At 43.3% G+C, this 21,769-nt stretch overlaps 3 protein-coding genes across 4 annotated transcripts; all 3 read left to right on the plus strand.

Moving 5' to 3' along the window:
- The first annotated feature begins 5,385 nt into the window (after positions 1–5,385).
- Positions 5,386–7,289, plus strand: LOC134464487 (uncharacterized). 2 transcript variants are annotated; one of them, XM_063217926.1, is made up of 4 exons: positions 5,386–5,483; positions 5,574–5,626; positions 5,791–6,646; positions 7,253–7,289. In XM_063217926.1, the coding sequence occupies exons 1-3, from the start codon at positions 5,452–5,454 to the stop codon at positions 6,642–6,644; spliced, it is 939 nt and encodes a 312-aa protein (XP_063073996.1). In that variant the 5' UTR covers positions 5,386–5,451; the 3' UTR covers positions 6,645–6,646; positions 7,253–7,289. The 2 variants fall into 2 exon arrangements, with proteins under 2 accessions (XP_063073996.1, XP_063073997.1); XM_063217927.1 differs by having other exon boundaries at positions 5,422–5,477.
- Positions 7,290–10,461: 3,172 nt separating this feature from the next.
- On the plus strand, positions 10,462–14,862 carry LOC134463872 (zona pellucida sperm-binding protein 3-like). Its single transcript, XM_063217197.1, has 9 exons — positions 10,462–11,345; positions 11,567–11,710; positions 11,996–12,105; positions 12,332–12,435; positions 12,743–12,920; positions 13,056–13,173; positions 13,319–13,410; positions 14,227–14,315; positions 14,750–14,862. Exons 1-9 carry the CDS (start codon positions 10,515–10,517, stop codon positions 14,806–14,808), a joined length of 1,725 nt encoding a protein of 574 aa, XP_063073267.1. The 5' UTR covers positions 10,462–10,514; the 3' UTR covers positions 14,809–14,862.
- Positions 14,863–16,697: 1,835 nt separating this feature from the next.
- Positions 16,698–21,224, plus strand: LOC134463873 (zona pellucida sperm-binding protein 3-like). Its single transcript, XM_063217198.1, has 8 exons — positions 16,698–17,703; positions 18,342–18,460; positions 18,558–18,661; positions 18,869–19,046; positions 19,649–19,766; positions 20,305–20,396; positions 20,734–20,819; positions 20,926–21,224. The coding sequence occupies exons 1-8, from the start codon at positions 16,750–16,752 to the stop codon at positions 20,967–20,969; spliced, it is 1,695 nt and encodes a 564-aa protein (XP_063073268.1). The 5' UTR covers positions 16,698–16,749; the 3' UTR covers positions 20,970–21,224.
- The last annotated feature ends 545 nt before the right edge of the window (positions 21,225–21,769 follow it).

Below are 21,769 nucleotides of genomic sequence, written 5' to 3' on the forward strand. Positions count from 1 at the left end.
GTGAGGAGTGGGGGGACAGGCAGTGAGGAGGAGCTGAAGTGGGGACCTGCGCAAACTTGTGTAGAGGTGTGAGACAAGACCCATATACACACGTGAGTGAGTTGTTGACCAACCAGTTCATGGGCGCGTGACCTCGGAGGCAGTCCGTCGACGAGCGTTGAAGGGGATAAGCAACTGCAGAGGTTGCAAGATCTGACTGCAGCCGCATTCATCCCGCGATAGTTTTACACCATGTGACATGTCACCTCGTCAAGGCAACGTCGACGAAATTTCGAAGTTTGACAGGAAATCTAACCGTCATGCAGCATTTTCATCCAGGGTGCATTGCTGTCTAAATGCGCATATATGCGTTGATGTCATGTCGAATGCACTTATTAGTCCACAAACCTTGCGTGTCCACATTGAAGTGTGTTCTGGGTAATACTCTAGGGGTGAGAGTCCCCTGGTGGCGTAGTCGTGCAATTGTTCCTCTCTAAAATAAAATCAAATTTTATTCAACCCTTTCAACTTAACGGCCAAGGCTACACGTGCTTGCGTGTGTATGTGTGTATGTGTGTGTGAGAGAGAGAGAGAGAGAGAGAGAGAGACAGGCATAGCTCATAACCTATTCGGGATACAGAACATGTCAACACATCATCTTGAATCGACATAAAATAAATAGAATTAGGAGAGAGGGAACTGAAGAATAGGATGAGGGTGACAGACAGACAGATACACACCACTCAGAGGTGCGACGGCTGTGTTTGAAATGCTCCAAAGGTGGGAGAATCACATTGAAGTGTTAGAGAGAGAGAGAGAGAGAGAGAGAGAGAGAGAGAGAGAGAGATGACATTGGTGCATGAATATGTTTCCCAAATAGAGCTGTACAACTTCAAAGCTTGGGCAGCTGTTTGATTACGCCTACCACTCCTACAAATACACAAGTACACACATACACACCCGCCCGCATGCACGTACACACTAGAGCGTGGCTCGGGCCGGTTTTTTCTGTCCGAGCCCGGCCCTCAGCCGACAGAAAAGTGATCAACCCCGACCCGAGCCCGAGACTAATTAAAATGTTTGTGTCCGAACCCGTCCGAAGCCCGAGACCACTGTAATAACAACAGAGCCTGTGCGCAAGCAATATTTTCTATGTGGCCTCCTTCATACTCAAAATAGCACGTGATAAATAGCCAGGATAGGCAACTAGGATGAGGCAATTTGCTGTAGCCTAATTTAGTTACGCACGCATAGTAAGTATAAACACACGCATACATGTGACAGCGCACCTTGTGTTTCTTTCGGTTAGACCAGAGATGTTGGGTGCTGTGATCAAATGCATGGGAGGGGCGTGAGAGGATAAGAAAGGCGAAAACTAACGAATACGGTTTGGATGCAGTCAGCGCGGCTATGGACGCATTTGTTACGTTACTGTGTTACGTTAGTGCAAATAAATCCCCGCGAGCCGGTGAAGATGCCACTCCTTGTCGTTAAGAAGGATGGGCTATAAGTTCACCCCGAAGAACAGTAGCCTGTTCGGCCCTCCAAGAGAATGTCATTTCCCCTGATGTCCATGCGGTCAATATAAAATCAGGAAAGGTTGCACGCGCATAGTTACAACTGTAGGCTACAGTAAAAGTGACAATAATTAAGAACCTACGTGAAGGACATGAAATGTCACAGCGGACAAAGTAGTAACAGGAAACCTCTTCGCCCCTACCTTAGGCAACTCCACGTAGCGTGTGCGTCTTCTTTAATCCATATTATGCTCCTTGCTACCCCTTGCTGGAAATGTAATCCTTGGCGAGCAATACAGTGACAAACTTCGTCTTTTTATGTTCAACATTTAAGACAGCACCGAAGGCATGCTAAAACATGGCCTACACTAGGCCTACAACAAAAGACCACGCGTTCACTGACAACTGTATTTGGTGCTTATTAAGAAAGCAAGTTGACTCGGCATTCCTGCTCGGCTGACAGGGAGTGTGCGTCCATGTTGCCACTGGTAACTGGCGCGTGCATACAGCCAATAATAATCACTCGCACGAGTAGCCTACCAACATTTTCATTTATGCATATTCAATTACTTATTTTTTAATCACAAAACTGCCGTTTGCATGAACTGAAACGTTTCCTCTGATTGCTTACAATTTTCACAATGTCTGTTTGGTTCAAGCCCGAGCCCGACCCGAGTCCGACAGATATTCTATTTTTTTTTGTCCGAGTCCGGCCCGGCCCGTCGGGTTCCGACCCGGCCCGTCGGGCTTCGGTCGGGTTGCCATGCTCTGGTACACACACGCCTGCACGCACACACACACACACACACACACACACACACACACACACACACACAGACACGCACACCTCACGCACGCACACACGCTGGTCGTTAAAAACAACGGCCACTCCATATTCCCAGAATTCCCTTGTTTTTCCTCCCAGTAGGCCCTGCCTTTGTAGCCTTGTCAGACAGTGCTGCCTACCGAGAGAGAGGAGTGGGGCACGCATGCGAGACATTCTGCACGCTGCTGTGCACCCCGACAATGTTTGTTCAGATGGACAGTGCTCTGTTTCTTTCCCTGCTATTTTTTTTGCTCCTATTCCCTCTCTTTCTCTCTCCTGTTCTCTCACTTTCTCTCTCCCCCTTCTCTCTCTTCACTCAATCCCTCTTTTTGTCTCTAGAACTCGCTCACCCCTTCTTTGCCTCTCTCGCTCCCTTTCTCTCACACACACAACATGCCCCCCCATTGTTTCTCATTTTCCCTCTCCCATTTATTTTCTCACTACCCATTCTCCTCCTCTCTTTTTCCCTCCTCACATTCTCTCTTCTTCTGCCACTCCCTCTCTTGCTCTCTCTCTCTCTCCTTTTTTATTCCAACATGCTCTACTTCTCTTCGCATTCCTTTCTGACCTGATCTGATCCTTTCTGATCTGACCCAGAGGCAGAAATCACACATGATAAAAAAAATCTTCGAAAAGGACTTGTAAGCTACACGAACAAAAGAGAAAAATGTTTGCATGTTTGAATGTCCTTTGAAATAAAAAGATTTAACAAGACATGACACATGAATCTGGTTTGAGAATAATCAGAGTTTAGAGTATATTGGGGTACTGAAATAACGCAACATGGATGAAGCATTTACTGTCACTGGAAAGCATAGTGTATGTGCCAGTGGTTTTAGCCATTATGTGAAAATGCCTTGTGGATTGCAGAGCCCTTTTATGTGATAAGTAGGCCTATACATTACCTAATAGAATAGAATAGAATAGAATAATGAAAAGTGAATAGCCCAACTGGGAAACTCCAACTCCCATCAGCACTTTGACACAGCACACAAGTGCACACTGCACACAACGAAATTGCATTTACTGTATGCCTCACCCGTGCAAAGGGGGCAGCCCCCAATGGCGCCAGAAAGAGACCAGTGCGGTGGGACAGCACCATGCTCAGGGTACCTCAGTCATGGAGGGGGATGGGGGAGAATACTGGTTAACTACTCCCCCAACCAACCTGGCGGGTCGGGAATCGAACCGGCAACCTTTAGGCTACAAGTCAAGAGACCTTAATTTCCCTCTGGATTTCTAAAAGAACTCTACTCTACTCTACTCTACTCTATTCCGACGGGACTAGTTTAATGTATGGACGTGGGGGAATGTGATTTTTATCTCAAGACGTCAGTAATAGAAATGTCTGATTCAGACTGGATTTAAATATTTCAGTAAACGAACAGAAAGTAGGAGGGGTTACTCATCACGCACCTGCGACTGCACTTGTCATGCGCGAGCCAACTCCACAATATTGATTTTTGAGCACGATATTGTGCATCCATTGAGGCGTTTGGTCCCGTGGCACAATTCTAAATATTGCCTGTTGGTTTACTAACCCATCAAAATCCATTCTAACGCGTCTGCTTGTGTGTCTTTTCATTTGGAGAGTGTGTTTGACCATGCTGTCTGATTTTGACAGCGAGCACAGCTTGGAACAACTCCCTAAAACAAAACTGGCCTAATAGTTTACTGCAAGACTGTAATGTTTGCAAGCCGGGAGAGAATTAATATATTGTGCGTTTCGTGCACTTAACCAGACATCTTTACATAGGGTCGCATTCGGACGGGATTAGTATTGGGTAATATCTCCGGACCCTTTTACAGGAGGTAAAAGTCGCGGTGAAGTTTACTCGACATACTCCGCTATCTTCACTGACTTGGCGCGGTCAGACGGGACTACTTTCCCGGTTATTATTACTTTTACCCCAGGTCCTCCCATTAAACTAGTCCCGTCGGAATAGGGCTTTAGTCTGATGCAGGGGCGCTGCCAGAAATGTTGGGCCCCATGAAAGATTCAAATTTTGGGCCCCCTTAAGGCCCCCTCTCAGTGCTTGGGCCCCCTTAAGGGCTCCTATCAGTGCTTGGGCCCTTAGAATCTGTACCACTTTCCCCCCCCTAGCGGCCCCCATGCTCTAGATGTGATATAAGGTCCACTGAAATATCTTCTAGTTTTCTCCATAGGTCTACCAAAGTTCTGTAATAGCCTAGTTTGAGTTGATTTTGAATGGATGGCTATGAGTTTTGAGTCTAATATAGCTGTAATGCGTATTAAGCTGTTGAGCCCATCTGTTTTCTAAAGATCTACATAGTGACATACTGTGTATTAAGAAATCTTTCAACTTGCATTCATCTATACCTTAGTTCTACAACTTTGCATTACTTTGAAATGCATGGATGTTCAATGAACACACAGGTTTTGAGTCTAAAATAACTAATATTAAATTGTCTAATCCAGGGTTACCCAACCTTTTCCAACTTGGGGCCGACTTAACATTTTCACACATGTATAAAATGGTTTCAAGGCACATTAGGTTAAATAATCTTTTTCCTTAATAACCAGTGGGCCAGAACCTAAAATAACCCCTCACATATCGGTATCACCAAATTGTGGAACAATTTTGAATTTTAGACATCTAGATGTCATGGGCTTGTGGGATACGTATACAATTAAGATCTATGATACAGTTTTTCATTAATGATGCAGGCTATGTTAAATAAACTGTAGGCCTACATGTCTTGCTTATATGTATCATCTATTAAAGTGACGGGCGGCTGTGGATCATCTGGCTGTGTGAGGAAAGGGAACGCAGCCAGATGATGTAAATCAGGTTAATGACTTGGTGCCTCAACTTTTAGTTTTATTTTCAACATATGGGGTGGGACACCTTCATAGGGGTGGGTTGCCTGCATTGTTTTGAATGTGGTTTCGATTGGTGAACAACCAGACTCCAAACAATACAATTCATTATGTAGCACACCTGATTATTACACTAGCTGTAATTACCTCTTCAGCTGATCTTTTTTCCCTCATCAGTGTGTGATTGGTTGAAACAAAATCTAATCTGCCTTAAAAGCTGCCTTGATGCCACTGCTGCAATGTGACTTTGTGTCAACTGTGTGGTGGTAGCAACTAATAACAGTTGGATGATGTGGGGTGCAAATGGAAAACGGTACAGGTATGTTTTTTTTAACCATCCAGTATTTCTAAATAAATTAAGCTATTAGCAGTGCCATCATGTCTGACACTTGTCACTTTTTGTTTGTAGCCTAACGCTGCTATTTGTAGCCATTGCCTCCTATGACCTTGGGCTTGCAAATGGTAAGTGAAGTTAACCTGGCTGCACGAAGCACTAGGGGTCTCGCGAGAGCCAGGCTAAAGTGAAGTACCCTTGCTCAATAGATTTACCTTTTTGAGATGATGGTAATTCCCTTATTATGGATATCTGTTTATTGTGGTCCCAAATAAAGTTTCTGCGTCTTTAGGGCTCCATGATCCTGGTAGAGGTCCTGACCAAGGCCAGAAGACCCAAAGTGTCAGCAACAGCATTCACAACAAGCCATCCACCAGCAGCAACTCTGGCATCAAGGGGGTTATCACTCAACAGCAGCAAACACAGGTCTTCAAAGATGAACAACAGGAAATCAAAGATGAATCTCAGTCACCAGAGAAATCCAAACAACCTGTGGGACAGCTCTATGATGACCAGAAGCCTCAGGCCGCGTCCAAATCTGTGCAACAGACTCAGCCATTGACAACACAGGCTACAGCCCCACCAAAGCAGCAGACCAAGCAACAAGATGGGGGTAGTATTCCTCAACATGACAAATCCAAAACACCTGTGGCACAGATGTATGATGACCAGAAGCCTCAGGCTGCGTCCAAATCTGTGCAACAGACACAGCCATCCTTGACAACACAGGCTACAGCCCCACCAAAGCAGCAGACCAAGCAACAAGATGGGGGTAGTATTCCTCAACATGCCAAATCCAAAACACCTGTGGCACAGATCTATGACGACCAGAAGCCTCAGGCTGCGTCCAAATCTGTGCAACAGACTCAGCCATCCTTGACAACACAGGCTACAGACCCACCAAAGCAGCAGACCAAGCAACAAGACGGGGGTAGCGTTCCTCAACATGCCAAATCCAAAACACCTGTGGCACAGATGTATGATGACCAGAAGCCTCAGGCTGCGTCCAAATCTGTGCAACAGACACAGCCATCCTTGACAACACAGGCTACAGCCCCACCAAAGCAGCAGACCAAGCAACATTCCCTTACAGCAGGGCACAAGTCTAAACAGCAGCAGAAGCGGCAGCTCTACTCTCTCAGCTGAAGGTTGGTATCCACCGCTGGACTAGCTGGGGGTGTTAAGTTGGCTATATTGAAGAACCCTTTTACATTGCCTGCTAGATGGCTTCTGGCAGTTCAGCACAGACTGTCAAGGCCTACACTTCATTCCACATTTTAGAATGAGATGTCTACACTTGAATGCCTTGTTTTGTGTTTACTTCCATGGTAGAAGGACGTTTTGATCATTGAGGTCTTCCTCTGATTCTCTACCTAGATGTAGAATCTGAAGGCCTCAAAGATTAAAACAGGAAAAAAAGGAATTCAAGTGTGTGGACTCCTCACACTAAAGATGTCTTTGTCCTGCACCTTAACATGGGATTTTCTTGGTCTTCCTTTTCTACACTTGTCTCCATGCCTTATGAATCCTAATTTCGGTTCAGACCAGCTGGAGTCACTATGGCCTTTCCAGTGCCTCTAGTACTACACATGGATGTGTGCTGTACAACCCTGATGCTTCAAGATGCTTGTCTCATGTTTTGTAGATTGAATTGTGTTTGGACTTGCTGTCTAGTGGTTTTTACTAGGTCTAGATTGCGTAGCTGGAATTGGCTTGTCAAATTCTAACATGAATTTTCTCTTTTGTCTCTCCAGGTCTAATCTTTGAAGCTTCAGTAAAATGTCAAACCCATCTAATTGCTGTTTCTGGTTTATTTAACCATTGTTTTGAAGTGTGTGTGTGTATGTACAGTCTTGGTTGTCTAAAACAATTCATTATGTCGGGACTATTTGATGTCCATAAGCAAAGTTTTCAATGTAAAGAGGCAACTTTGGTTATCTAAATGAGCGAGTAAACACCACCGCCCCCCCCTTCAACTTTCTCATTCTGAACCCTTGCTAATGTCCTTAAATGATGCAGTTTTTCTCCTTTTGTGAAATTATGGTTGTGCAAAAATGATCACACCAGACTGATGACCAGTTCTGTCTCTTCCAAACCCATTTATGTTTGTGTTCAGATCAGGTGTCCTACTGAATCACTCACCTTTAGTACATGGGCCAGGACTAAAAAAGGACATTGGTATCACCTGAGGTGGCAAAACCTCCCAAGATTTCAAATGCCTTCTGATTTTCATCCAGATCATGTGCCTCCTTCCACTATGGCACTCATCAAGGCCAGGCACATACACTTTTAGTTTCCCTTAACCATCTTTTCTAAATCCTCAACCACGATTGAGCTTCCTCCTTTCCTCTGGCATAAGTATGGAGTCTGTGTCCCTGCTGGTTTGTGTGCTCAAGTCTGAGGTAGTTGTTCATGTCCTTGTACCTTTCACATCTGAGTTTTAAATTAAGCAGTACTGCTCGTGGTGTCATTTCTGTACAACAACGTATCATGATGTAGTCCGTTTCTTACACTAGAACAGCCATTGCTCTAGCCGCCTTAAACTGCTTCCACAAGTTGCCCAAGGGAAGTCGACATCTTAACGTACCACAGTTGCCAGTTGGGTTATATGTTTAATAATAATAACTTGGTTTTATATAGCGCCTCTCAAGTAACCCAAGGTCGCTTTACATAAGGAGAGTGGGCAGGGGAATAGACAGAGAGGAGAGGAGGTGGGGTTGGGCAGGGTGGTTAAGGACCATAGACCTCAGTGAATAAGGTGCTGTTTCCACGTAGCAGGATATTTTTTTAGCAGGGTATTTTTTTCTCCAGTTGAGGTGTAAACGCAATATGCGTTTCAGCCCCCTAAACAGGATTTCTTTCTCCTGCTTTTTATACCAGGATTTCAAATGTCTGCTACGTGGAAACGGAAGGACAAAACCAATACAAAAACAATGCAACCAGGAGAAAAAAATATCCACATATAAAAATATCCATCTACATGGAAACAGCACCTAAGTGTGATTTTAGGTGCTTTTTGAACGTAGCCAGTGTGGGGGCTTGACGGACATGGAGAGGTAGACTGTTCCAAAGGGTGAGGGCAGCAACATTAAAGTTTAAAGTCATTTAGTTCCAGACAAAATGGGGGGGGGGGGGGGGAGGGGGAGAACAAACTTGTGCAGGAGCTCCATGCATTGTCCTTCACACTGAAATAATTTGGAGTGTGCAATTGCAATTCTGGTATCATTGGGGAATATAGGTATAGGGAAAGGTCCATACTCTAGACGCCCTAACCGCTTATCCATGACTGACTGACCATATAACAGATACCATATAATAGAATAGAACAGAATAGAACAGAGCAGAGCTCGGGTCTGCTAGAAGAAGAAAATCCCAAGCCTGAAATGTTGACACTTTTTGAAGTAAGAATAAACTAATGACTCAATATTCTCTGGGTTTTAATCTTTGCAAACTCTGTCAAGCCTGAAATCAGGCCCTGAGACATAGTACTATCAGGCTTGAGAACTTTCAACTTGCACATGCATTTGACTGTTTGGGTGGGTGAGTGTGAGAATGTGTGTGTGTGTGTGTGTGTGTGTGTGTGTGTGTGTGTGTGTGTGTGTGTGTGTGTGTGTGTGTGTGTAGCTTCCGTCCCCACAGGAAGTCCCAGTGGTCAGGACCCCCCCCCCCTCAGTGGACACACACACACACACACACACACACACACACACACACACACACACACACACACACACACACACACACACACACACACACACACACACACACACACACACACACACACACACACGCCTCTGAAGCCCATTCTCAGTGTACATGCTCAGGCCTCTGAGGGCTTCTCTACGTGTGCACTGACACACACCAGCACCGAGGCCTCCAACGTTTTAAAGACTCCCACAACTCCCACAACTCAGCCACAATGTCACTACTGTCACACATACAAAAATCTATCAAAGCAGACTGTACATTTTTGGGATTTTGAACACATACCAGACACAAAAAAATTGTTTCAGCGTCCTCTAATCATTTGAAATGCATTGTCTTCAGATAACTGTCACACTGCTGTGCTGAATCGCACTGAGGGTTAATTTCTGAAACAGCTCATACTGTATGTTGGAGTATGTGGACTTTTACTGCCCTCTAGAGGTGACTGCTAAGCACAGCTGTCAACAACAAGTAGTGCTACTACTTCATTGCTCTTACAAGTTTAGTAAGTCTGCAAACTTGCAGAGGCCCTTTACAAGCAATATCACCAGAATGTCAACTTATTTGACAGTCTGTGAGATATTACATGTTAAATTTTATATTTTTCATTGTAGTAAACAGACAACATGTAACAAAATATTTCAAAGAAATATTTACATATACAATATGGATAGTTAGTGCTTCTGTTTTCATAGGATGTGAACACTAAACAATAACCTTGAAAAATTAAATGTATTTTTTCCTATACAGTAGGTGCCACTGTGAGTTGTTTATCATGTGTTGGGTGGTGATGAAAGACAAGACGACATGTCTTATTGCTAACACCTCACCTGACTTTCATCCCCAATCAGCAAACCAATTAAAACAAGAATTCACCACACTGTTTGCTGTTTGTGTTTTGGCAAAAAATGGGCTTCAGATTTGTTAAGACTTTATGAAATACATAAATAGAAACTGAAAACAGGGGTGCATTTCTCGACAACATCTTTGCTAACTAAGTTAGCAACTTAATTGGTTGCAATGCAATTTCCCATTGGAAACCTGGTAAATTGCAAAGTGGTTAGCAATGATGCTTTCTAGAAACGGGGTCCAGGTTGAAAATGGTCAATCAAACCATTTGATCCAGTGAGGCAGCTCTGATTTAAGACAATCACCTGGACCTAATGGAATGATTGAAATTAAGCAGCTGCAGGTGTTGGGCACTCCCCAATCACCACCACCACCATTCGTGGCTTGGACCACATAAAAAGCCATGTGGTGTGGTGACCACTTGGAGAGCGTGCATAGTTGACCACACAACAGCCTGGTGCCATGATGGTCTCTGCTGGAGGTGTAGCCTGTGTCTTAGTGCTATTATGGGTCTACTGCTGGGCAGCTGTATCTGAGGAGGGTGCATGGGATGAGGTGAAACTCAAGCCGCAGCAGCCAGTAGAGCTTCTTATGGCTAAGCATCAAGGAGTGCAAGAAGATGAAGGGGGACAAAAGGACGAGCAGACACCTGCGTCGGAGGACGCTACTCTGAAGCTGAAGGTGATGCCACAGCGTCAGTGGAAAACTCTGCAGTTTCTTCTTGAGAAGTCTAGACAACGGCTACCTGTTCATCCACTGAAGCCAAAGGCGGTGAGTACAGCTGAGGCCGAAGACTGGCAAGGGGATGAGCCATGGCTGGAACCTCGACCTTGGCCTAAGAAACAAAGTCCGAAGACCCAGACCCAGAACCAGCACAAGGGTCAACGTCAGCAGTCTTCTACTGTGAAGCAAAGTTGGGTGCCCTGGAATCCCAAGCCAAAGAAGCCTGCTTCTTCAAAGGGTGGTTATGCCAGCAAATCGCACCGTGCAAAGGAAATGGACTTCCCAGCACTTGAGTTTGATGACGTCTCCCCTAGCCAAACAATGTCTACCAATCGTACTACTGCAATTTCTCCAACACAGACGCCGACACGGACCCAGACACAGGTGCAGCATTCAGGGGGTGACAGACCATATTTCTGGGGCCAGGCTGTTGCTGAGCAGACAGATATGGAAACGAGCGACAACGGGGAGCCACAGCAAAGTTCCCAGTCTGCTGAGCTTCCTACCGATGAGGTCATGGGCCCAGAGTCGCTCAGCGCTGATTGCGGTGAGAGTCTTCTCCATCTGCAGGTATGCTTATATTCCTTTTTTAATCTTTCATTTTACGTTTTCTTTCTTATTTAATCAAGTGTGGTGATTTTTTATTTTTGTGATATTCCCTGGGCTTGGCCTATACACCCTTTTGACACTGCACTAACTTATGTGATCATCATGGTCTCAATACCCAGGCCACATCGAACTGCTTCTCTGTGTGAAATGTGCTATACAAATACACTTGTCTCCATCTGCAGGTGAAAAGGGACTTCTTTGGTGTTGGACAACTGATCAGTCCGGCAGATGTCATGCTTGGCGATTGTGCTCCAACAGCATTTGACTCTTCCTCTGAGACGCTGCTGTTTGAGACTGAGCTGCACAAATGTGGAAGTACTGTTGAGGTATGTAGTGAGTGGGGAGGATAGTAGTGTAGCTGAAGTGCATCAGAAGGTGTTCTTTAGAGGAAATCTTCATGGACTAGAGATTAAATGTCCAAGATGCTCTTAAAATGTTTTTAAAGTCTTTAGCACACATTTAAAGATCATGATTGAAATCATTAGTCCTTGGTCATTTTGTTGCAGCATGTTATGACTTTTTTATGTCTGCATATGGTATTTCCCACCCAAACTCTTTTGCTTAAAATACCTGCTGTGATTTTTTTCACCCCCCCTCCTCCACAATTGCAGATGACTGAACACCTGTTGACGTATACATTTTTGCTGTCCTATGTGTCAGAGGAGACCTCTGCTGTTAGATTTCCCAGTGCTATGGTCAATATTTCCTGTCAATATCAGAGGTAAGGATTCCAACTTGAAATGGGTCAGGTTGTGGGTTGCTGTGTTTTCCCCCTTATACATGGGTTTAGCATTTGTAAACAATCCCTGGTGCATTATTCAACCTCTGATTGCTGGAAACTGCTGTTGGTCAAAAATTAGCTCATATGGTTGGCTGCTTAGCATCTTGCCCCTCACAACACGGATGTTTTGAAAAGAAAATCCTACATTTATTTACTGTCTTCTCAGATGGCAGACTGTGAGCAGCAGTGGACTGATGCCTGTGTTTCAAGCCTTTAGTGATGCTCAGGTTTCTGAGGGGACTCTGGCCTTTTCTCTGAAGCTCATGAATGGTATGCATTTTTTTTGTCTCCTAATTATAAGATTGGATACAAATTTACAAACTGCATTGAGTGGGTGTATGGTTCATAGACTTCAAACGGTGCACTAAATGGTGCACTACTGTAATTAAATGGTGAGCATTGGCCTTACATTGTGTCTGATTTTTGTCAATGTCCTATAGGCCTATGTATGTTCAGTTTAACTGCACATTGGATATTGGTGAAACGCAATTACAAACTTCTATGCTAACCCTGCAACCTAGATTTTTGACAATGTACACTAGACTTGATTTTGACAACTGTATCCTCTCTCTTGCAGATGATTGGTCGGCTGAGCGGGCTTCCCTCCACTATTTCCTGGGTGAGGTCTTGAACATTGAGGCTTCCGTTCAAGAGCTGGGACATGCGCCACTCCATCTAGATGTGGAAGAGTGTGTGGCTTCTCCAGACATTGATGATGGGGCACAACCTGTTTACTACATCATAGAAAAAGATGGGTAAGTGGGTGGTACATTTAAGGAGCACGCACTAGTCCACACAATAATCATTGGAATTATCAGGTTTTGTACAATCATAAAAGCACGATTTCCAGCAGAACTGGTAACATTTTGTATTTCTTCATAACTATACAGCTGTCTGATGGACTCAAAGTTGGACCAGTCCCGTTCCCAGTTCATGCCACATGCATGGGGTGGGATACGAAGATTTCAGTTGGAAACCTTCAGGTTTGCTGGAGTTGGCGAGAATACGGTTAGTATGACCCTTTTCTGATTTGTGTTTTAGTCATGATGGTAGGCATTACTATTTCTCTTACTGTTCAAAGGGCCAAAATGTTCCTCTGGTGTGCTCGTCACCCATTTAGTTATGTTTTTAAATGTTTAACTTTGTTTTCCAGGTATACCTCACCTGTACTCTGAGGGCTGTCTTGAATTCCTCCGCAAAGGAGCATGCACATAAGGCTTGCCATTTCTCCAAGAAAAGGGACATGTAAGTGATTTCCTGCCAGAGGCATGGGCTACTTTTTTCAGATGACCTTTCAACTGATGGACAAATTCTGTGGTCTTGAGTAACATTCAACGTTAACGTTAAGGCCAAGATGGGTTTCAAGATGGGTCATGTAGGCATCAGGCATTTTCATCTCATGTAACCATTTCACTGGGTATTTCCCAAAATTAAGTGTCCTAGCTGTAGAGCTTTAGATTAGAGCTGACCCGGCCTCCTTTTCAAGGCAATCCGTGACTGACTTTTTTTTTTTTGAGGTACGAATGAATGGAGGAGGCTCGCCTGTCAAAAAATGGCTTAATGTCAACACATTATACAAGGACAATAGTTGAAATGTGTTGCAAAATATCTACATAATTCATAAAATTATATTTTTAAATGATTTTATCCACTCTTATGACTAGATAATACTTAGCTTCTCAAATCTGGTCTTTGATAAATGTGTTACTTCAGTCACAGTTTTAGTCCACATTTTTACACAGGTGAGTGTTCTCCATTGATTCACACTCACGGAAGGTGCCTACACTACCTGCACAAGATTGGAGGATGCATGTGCTGTGACAAATTGCTGTGTCACCGCTAGTCTAATGTTCTACCTCTATGCTCCTAGCCGTTCTAGGACAAGTAATGCCCATTTTTCGCTGATTTCACATTAGTATCCGATCACTAGTTCTAAGTGTAATTAATAATTGGATACACCGGGTGCCAATGGGTGTTACTCGTTCTAGCAAGGCTAGGACACTGTACTTTGGGAAATGGCCTACCCACTGTGTCCTTGCCTAAATGATTTGCTTTTTCCAGGTGGGTTGATGCTGATGGTCATGATGAGCTCTGCAGCTGCTGTGATGAGGAAACCTGCCCAAAGCGCAGGGTGTCAAGAAGCCTTCATGGTAAATAGTATTACCCTACACCCTACTAAAAATGACCAATGTCTTAAAGATTCTGTGTAATATTTTGGTTCTTTCCAGAATTTATACTGCCCATTCACAAATGTCATCTTCACGTCTACACACCACCACCATCAGATTCTAAGTATTTATTATGACTGGAAGATTCCCTTTTTTATATATGAAGTGCAATATTCCCATTTTGTCTGCCATTTTTTTTGAATGTCCAGTAAGCAATACTTTGATCATACTAGTAAACATTAGTTGATTATTTAGTAAACCATGAAAAGCACAATTTTGGCAACAGGCAGCATAGTTGCAATAGTTGCTATTGCTAGACTAGCCACCATCCTACACAGTGCACCTTTTAAATGGGATGACATTGTGAAGTCAAACATATACACTTAAGATGGATTTATTTTTGCTGTGTCTTGCAGGTGTTAAGAAGCGGACTGTAGTACTGGGACCCATTGATGTTCAGAAGAGGATTTTCTAGATTTGCCATGACTTGAGTTCAATAACTAATGCTTAAATAAAACATTAAATAAAACATTAATGAAAGTGTGTCATCTTTAAAGTACTGGTGAAAGGAACACTATTCTTTTGATTGGTGTATTAGCAGTGACTCCATTGGAAATTTAATTCAAATGCTTGGCTGACTTATGCTTTAGAGCAGTGTTTCCCAACCAGGGGTACGTGTACCACTAGGGGTACGCGAGCACACCTCAGGGGGTACGCGGAAAAATTTAATAATAGCAAATATATTGAGTGTAGTCACATTGGGATAGAGGACACATATGTCATATGTGAGGGCGAGAGGGTACTCATCACATGACAAAATGGCTTAGGGGGTACGCAGGACAAAAAAGGTTGGGAAACAGTGCTTTAGAGATATAGGGGTAAATACACTTGGTAGACTAACATGCAGATGATGTCAAAGCTTGTTAAATTGGATTGTTAATTTTTTTAATTTTTTTTATTCCATATGAGGATTGAAAGGTATGCACTGGTTTCTGACCAGGTTTATGGTTTCTGACTTCACCGATTTTTAGCCTGATTCTGCGTATATTTGACATTTGGTGCCTGGAGCAGCATGTACACCACATTCAGGCTTTTGAGAAGTATTTTAACGCAAGATGAGCCTGAGTTCGGTAGAAAGGGCACCTTTTCCATGCAAAGGCATTCAACAGGCTTTTTTTTTTGCAGGTGCCTTAATTAGACTATGATGGGCTAAAAACCACGGCATAACATTAAAAGGGCTCAAAGGCCTAAAATGCACACATGATTGAGATTTGGATTGGCGAAAGACTAATTTTTGGCAATTTTTTTTTAAAATTTGTGCGCGACTGACAATCTACATGTGTGCCTCACATTTTACGTGAACTGAGGTTGAAGGCGTGCACGTCAGACCTGCGACTTATCTTGTGTGGTCCAAATGACATTTTTGCACGCACACAACTCAAGTTGCTTGCCGAATGATGTGGCCAATCGCACCATTGGTTATCATTAATTCTGAGGTAGAGCATATGCCTGATGGGGGTTGAGGTGGGTCGGGAAAAATGGGTTTGGTAGTCCATTCGAGCCCAGTCAAGTTTTTTTTCTGCCCCATGAACTGGCCAGAAGGGGTGGAGGCTTAGGTACACCATTGACAAGGGGTGCAAGTTGGGTCGTCCTGTCCATTCCTATGGAATCTCATGATACAAGGCAATTTCAAGTTTTTGTTAAATTTCTTGAATAAAACAATGTGCATGTCATTCTTTTGCAGTCAGGATGTTGAACGGGAGAAAGCGCTGAATAAGGTTGCCTGCTTGTTGGCTGGGGAAATGTTTTCTCCACTGAGGCCAGAGGCCACAGCAAAGGACAGGATGAGGGAAACTGATTTGCACCCAAGAACTGTCATGACATACTCTTTTACTTAGTAAGTTAGTAACTTAGTTTACGTAGCATATGAAGTATAGTCCTATGTAACAGACTGAACAGTCTTAGAAACTTTAGTCCACAGTGGATTTATATATATATATTCATTTAAAAATATACATTAACATCACCTTAACAACCTTAATTGCTAGTCACCAACGTCTCAGGTGTTTTATATCCAGGGAGAACTATACAAATATTTAAGTTTACCTTTAAAAATAGTTTACACTCTATAAGGAATGCTGAATATGGTTCCTTTATCTGCTTTAAAAAAAAGCATAACGATGGCAAATCATCTGAAAGAGCCAAATTAATAATGAAGGCACAGCCTTCCTCACTAGAGACAAATGTGTTATCAAGACTCCCTCATCACCCTGTCACCTGTTGCTCAGTAATCCTTAATGTGACACACCTGTTTCCCCTAAATGACTTCACTGACTGTGAGGTATAAATGCATTTGGAAGGCTGGGGAATCTTGTAGTGTGTTTCAGTCCATGGAACCTGTCTGGTTCTTTTAACAATGAGGTCACGCTGGCTGTCGAACTTTCTTCAGATGCTTCTGTGTGCCTGCAGTGTTTCTTTATCTTCACAGTTCTCTCGGGATATGAAGTCTTTGGGTGGAGTAGTTCATTGGCAAAGTCAACACCAAATTGACCGACATAATCGTGACCATGGAGGACCAGTGCAGATAAAAGAAATCGGTAGTGTAAGGGACAGAACATGGACGACACACCAGGAGCATTCAGAAGATCTCAAAAATGGAAAGGTCTTGAGAGTGAAACCGGCCCGGTGGACAAAAAGTCTAGAGATGTCTAACTCGCAGCGTAGTAATCCTGGACATGAGATGCCACAGAGACCACAGGAGGCGACTCGGTCAAAGCCACGCATATTTCATTTCCCTTTGGTTGAAAGCTCTGGACAGATTATGCGACAGCGTCCAATGGCGACAGGCCGCTCCATGTTTAGTCTTCATGACATCCCAGACGGGATAGTTGAACAGAGGCCACTGGACATGGGCCTTCCGATGCCTCCTCATCACCCCCATGATCTGTTTGCTCAAATCCCTGACCAGATAGTTGAACAGAGGCCATTGGACATGAGTTTCAAAGAGCCCACCTTTGAGGGCCATCGTGAAACGCCTGGCCTGGCCCACGAAACCCCACAGTGGCACCTCAGTGATACTAAAGGCGTTTCAGGACCGACAACTCGCCAAACTCCACTGGGGTCTGTGGAGACTCCTCAGACAGCACAGCAGACTGTACTCCACCCACCACCCGTGCCACCAGAGTCAGTTAGCGCTGTGTGTGGGCAGAAATCCCTTTACCTAACCGTGATGATGGACTTCCTGGGAACTGGGCACCTCGTTCATCCTGCAGACCTCTCACTTGGTGGCTGTGCTCCAACTGGGCAGGACGAGTCCCTTAAAGAGCTTTTCTTTGAAACCCCTTTGCATGAATGTGGAGGAAGGACGCAGGTAAACCCATTGTTCTTGGATTATTTATTACTTAATCAAACTAAGTGGTGGAACACACTAAACCGAAGTAAAAAGCAACTGAGGGCTCATTCCTTGAAAAATTATACACAAACAAAGAGAACAGGAAAGCACTCAAAAGTTGTATATTTTATTGCCTGACGGGTCCTGTGGTGCTGTCCTGTTCTCTTTGCCAAGTAATGGATTATTAAAACGGAGTCCCTGGAGTAATGTGAGATTGGATTCCCAGCTCAAGGGTATTGCAGTGTAGGTGTAGGACTACACATATTCCCCCTAGTTGTCGAAGGTTTTACCTGTTCATTCCCAAGACCAGCTCCCTAAACATTAGTTGCACCCAGAGCTGGATTAATGCACAGGCACAGCAACCTGTAAACTAGGGGACCCAGGGCATCTTAATCCGGCCCTGGCTCCACACAATACATCTTGCTGTGCTAGTTCAACAGGAGACAAAGTACTCTCACAGAAATGTGGCTGCTGAATTACTGTAACGTTGCAAAAAATACAACTGTTCAGTTTTGCAGTGTGAATATTTAGTTATCCATTTGAGTTTTGAAGGAATACAGCAAAAATGACAAATGTTGCCAAAGTCAACTGAATCACTTTGTTTTCTTTAATTGCAGATGTTTGAAGATGTGATCGTGTATACGTTTTCCTTGACGTTCACACCGCAACCACTAGAGCACCTCCCAATTGTGAGGCTGAATGATGTTACTGTTGATATTAAGTGCCGATACTCTAGGTACAATTTTTTTTTTCTTCTTCAGATGAACACTGCTTTTCAATGAACTCTGCTTTTACAATTTGTTGATTTTGTTTAAATTCACCAAATTCAACAGGGTTCACAACGTCAGCAGCCATGTTTTAAGACCCACGTGGACTCCTTACAGATCCTCCAAGCTCTCTCACAACACCATGGACTTCGCTCTCAAACTAATGACTGGTTGGTTTTAAGTCTGTGTTTCTGCATGCTAACCTTTTGACTGATTTGAAGGGCTATATAGGCCTACACGCAACGACCATTTTCAAAACTATTAATAAAGTGTTTTTTATATCGCATTTCTCTGTTAAACTGGTTAAAATAAGTGTTTTAATGTTGGAATCTGTTACAGAAAACTCTAACCCAGTAATTTTTTGGCCCCCACCGCAGAGGATTGGCAGTATAAAAGGTCATCAGCGAAATACTTCCTGGGTGAAATGATCAACATTGAGGCTTCAGTGCAAGTGCACAACCATGTACCTATGCGCATCTTTGTGGAGGACTGCATGGCATCAGTTGGGCCAGAAAAGCATCCTGGCACAAGCTATGTTCTCATCGAGAAACATGGGTAAGAGGAGCAGGCAGGCCTGGCAACAGGGGTGGGAAACCGGGTCTGTTGTCCCAAGCCAAGGGAGAGTGAGAATTGGGACTACATTACGTTGTATGTCCTGAGGGTGAAATGTGTCGTCTAAATGTGTAATGTACAGTATTTTTATATTGGGTAGTCATGGGTAAGCGGTTAGGGCAGTGGTCTCCAGTTATTTTTCTCCAAGGGCCAAATTATGTAGCGCAAGTGAGGTTGCGGGCCAAACCAACGCCCGAACATAATGAGAAACAAGTTAGATGTGTAGACATAACAAACATTGACAAGAAGGGAAAATCTGTTCTCTGACACTCTTAGCATAAGATCTAACTCTCTGTGAATGCTTTAAAGTTTAGAGAGATATGACCCACTGAAGTTTTAGTGATCGGAAATCACACGCATTTATGTTTTAATTTGATCTGATGACATGGCGGGCCAAATGTTTGCCACAACCACGGCTTTCACTTTTATGGGGTTGGGCATATTTTGTCTATTACTTACATTGTTGACACTCGTCAGTTGTTGTAGATGGTTTATTCATTCTTCTGCAAAATGGTAATTTGTGCTGACTGGACTCTTCCTCGAAGGTGTCTGTCTGACTCCAAAGTGATGGCTTCTCGCTCCAAATTCATGCCGAGACAACAGGATGACAAGTTGCAGTTCCAGATTGAAGCCTTCCGATTTGCTGATGAAAGCCTTGATTCAGTATGTGATGTTTGGTTGTATGGATTGCTAGGACACCATTTAAGCAAATATTTACAATATGGTAGCAAAGATTAAACCATACACACCTCAATAGTGGGGTCAATTCCGGTCTTTCAATTGGCCATTCATCAGTCTGAACCCCAAGGGCTATCGCAGCTCTGATAGATTTGTCATATTTCAGAAGAAACAGTGTCTGAATATACATGGTTCTGCTTGCATATCATTCTACAGAGCTATGCATCTGGTCAGTTCATTCAGTTACTGAATATGAACCTCTGCTATAAATGTTGCCCTTTTTTCCTGTTTGAAATCAGAACTTTGAACTCTGGCATTTGTAGATGATGGACTTTAGCTAATGTCCATAAATGGATAGTTCCTACCAAATAAATTAATTTAATATCATGGCAATCCTTACATGTAACAACGACCAAGTTAGTTGACCTATGTGTGCATTGGGTGTGTTTTGGTAGGCCTACTTAAACTACTTGTTAATTATATTCTATCCTCTTCTATTCAATTTTTTTTTATTCTTTTACAGTTTTACATCAAGTGCACTATGAAAGCAGTTCCACTTGCTCGTGCTGCAGAGAGTGGACACAAAGCCTGCCACTATAGCATGGAAAACGACCGGTGAGTTCAGGTGTTTTTATCCTGTGTGTGGGAAATGCACTCAGGCAAATTAGTCAACCGCTTAAAATGAATGAATTGTAAATCATTAGTTTATTTTACAAGCGTTTCAAGAGAGCATGGTGAATGGTGATCTGGGGCCTATACTAAGAAGTTGGTTCAGGAGTAAACCAGGTTAAGAGGTAAATCACCTAATAGAAAAGCCTGAAGTCCTGAGTACTCCAGGCTCTTCTATTAGGTGATTAACCTCTTAACTTAACCTGGTTTTCTCTTGCACCTGCTATAGTCCCCTGATAAGAGGTGGTTCTTCATTTTTTTTTTTTTAAACTGTACTCCTCAGGTGGAACAGTGCTGATGGCAATGACCAAGCCTGCAGCTGCTGCAGCACAGATCTGTGCCCTGTCAGGACGGCAAGAGCAACTAAAGGTAAGTTCTTCAGGCATATTTTCCCCAATTTATTATGTTTTGTTTTTTTCTATTTTAATTGTGCGTCTGTCTTTTAATTGTGCATCTGTCTATGTTGTTTTTCTAGAAGTGACGCACAATCTGATACTGGGGCCCATTGCTGTTCCATGAGGGGGGAGCGTAGAGGAACCATCCTCTTTGGTTTATTCTCAAAAAAGTCTCGTTAAACCCGAGATATGGGACTTTTTTTTGCTCATATTTGTTACATTAAATTGTTTCTTTGCCAAGTTCACATCTGCATAGCATCAGTAAGCTGCTGTCAATTGGAATAAAAGAATGAAGAGGCCTAGAGCAAATTTAATGTATGTAATGTTTTCCCAGTTTTAAATTTTGGAAAGAATAAAATCTGAATGTTTTGTAAAATGAGTGGGTATTTGGGTTTTCCATTTATCATGGGCCTACCTTAATGCAGGGATGGGCAACTGGAGGCCCGGGGCCACATGCGGCCCGGCTCCTCACTCAGTGTGGCCCTTAGACAAATTGTAATACCTAAATAGGCTAATGACCAGATTTTTCAAAATACTAGTGAATTATTAATTGAATTAATAATGTTGTTGACAGATAGAGAAAACTCCCTTCCGAATCAAAGCAAAATATCGGCAGTCAGTGAGAAACCAACTGCATCTCGAGATGTGAGTTGCAGTCGGATCCCTGGTCATGTGGCCCTCTGATGATGGCGATGAAAAAATGTGGCCCTCCTTATCATTTTATTTAATGTTTTGGAACAGGGAATTTTCAGCCATATTGCTTTGGCATTTTTTTGTACTTGTATAACTGCCTACATTCACTGGTACATGAATAGTTTTTACTTTTGAGAGTCCATTTAATTGTTTCCAATGCGTGTTCTGAACGCAGTCATGGAGGGTTTTTTATTTTAAGGTAGGCCTAATGGCCAACAATAGCCTGCAAAA

This window comes from Engraulis encrasicolus, chromosome 15, assembly GCF_034702125.1.
Source record: "Engraulis encrasicolus isolate BLACKSEA-1 chromosome 15, IST_EnEncr_1.0, whole genome shotgun sequence".
NCBI classification, from domain to species: domain Eukaryota; kingdom Metazoa; phylum Chordata; class Actinopteri; order Clupeiformes; family Engraulidae; genus Engraulis; species Engraulis encrasicolus.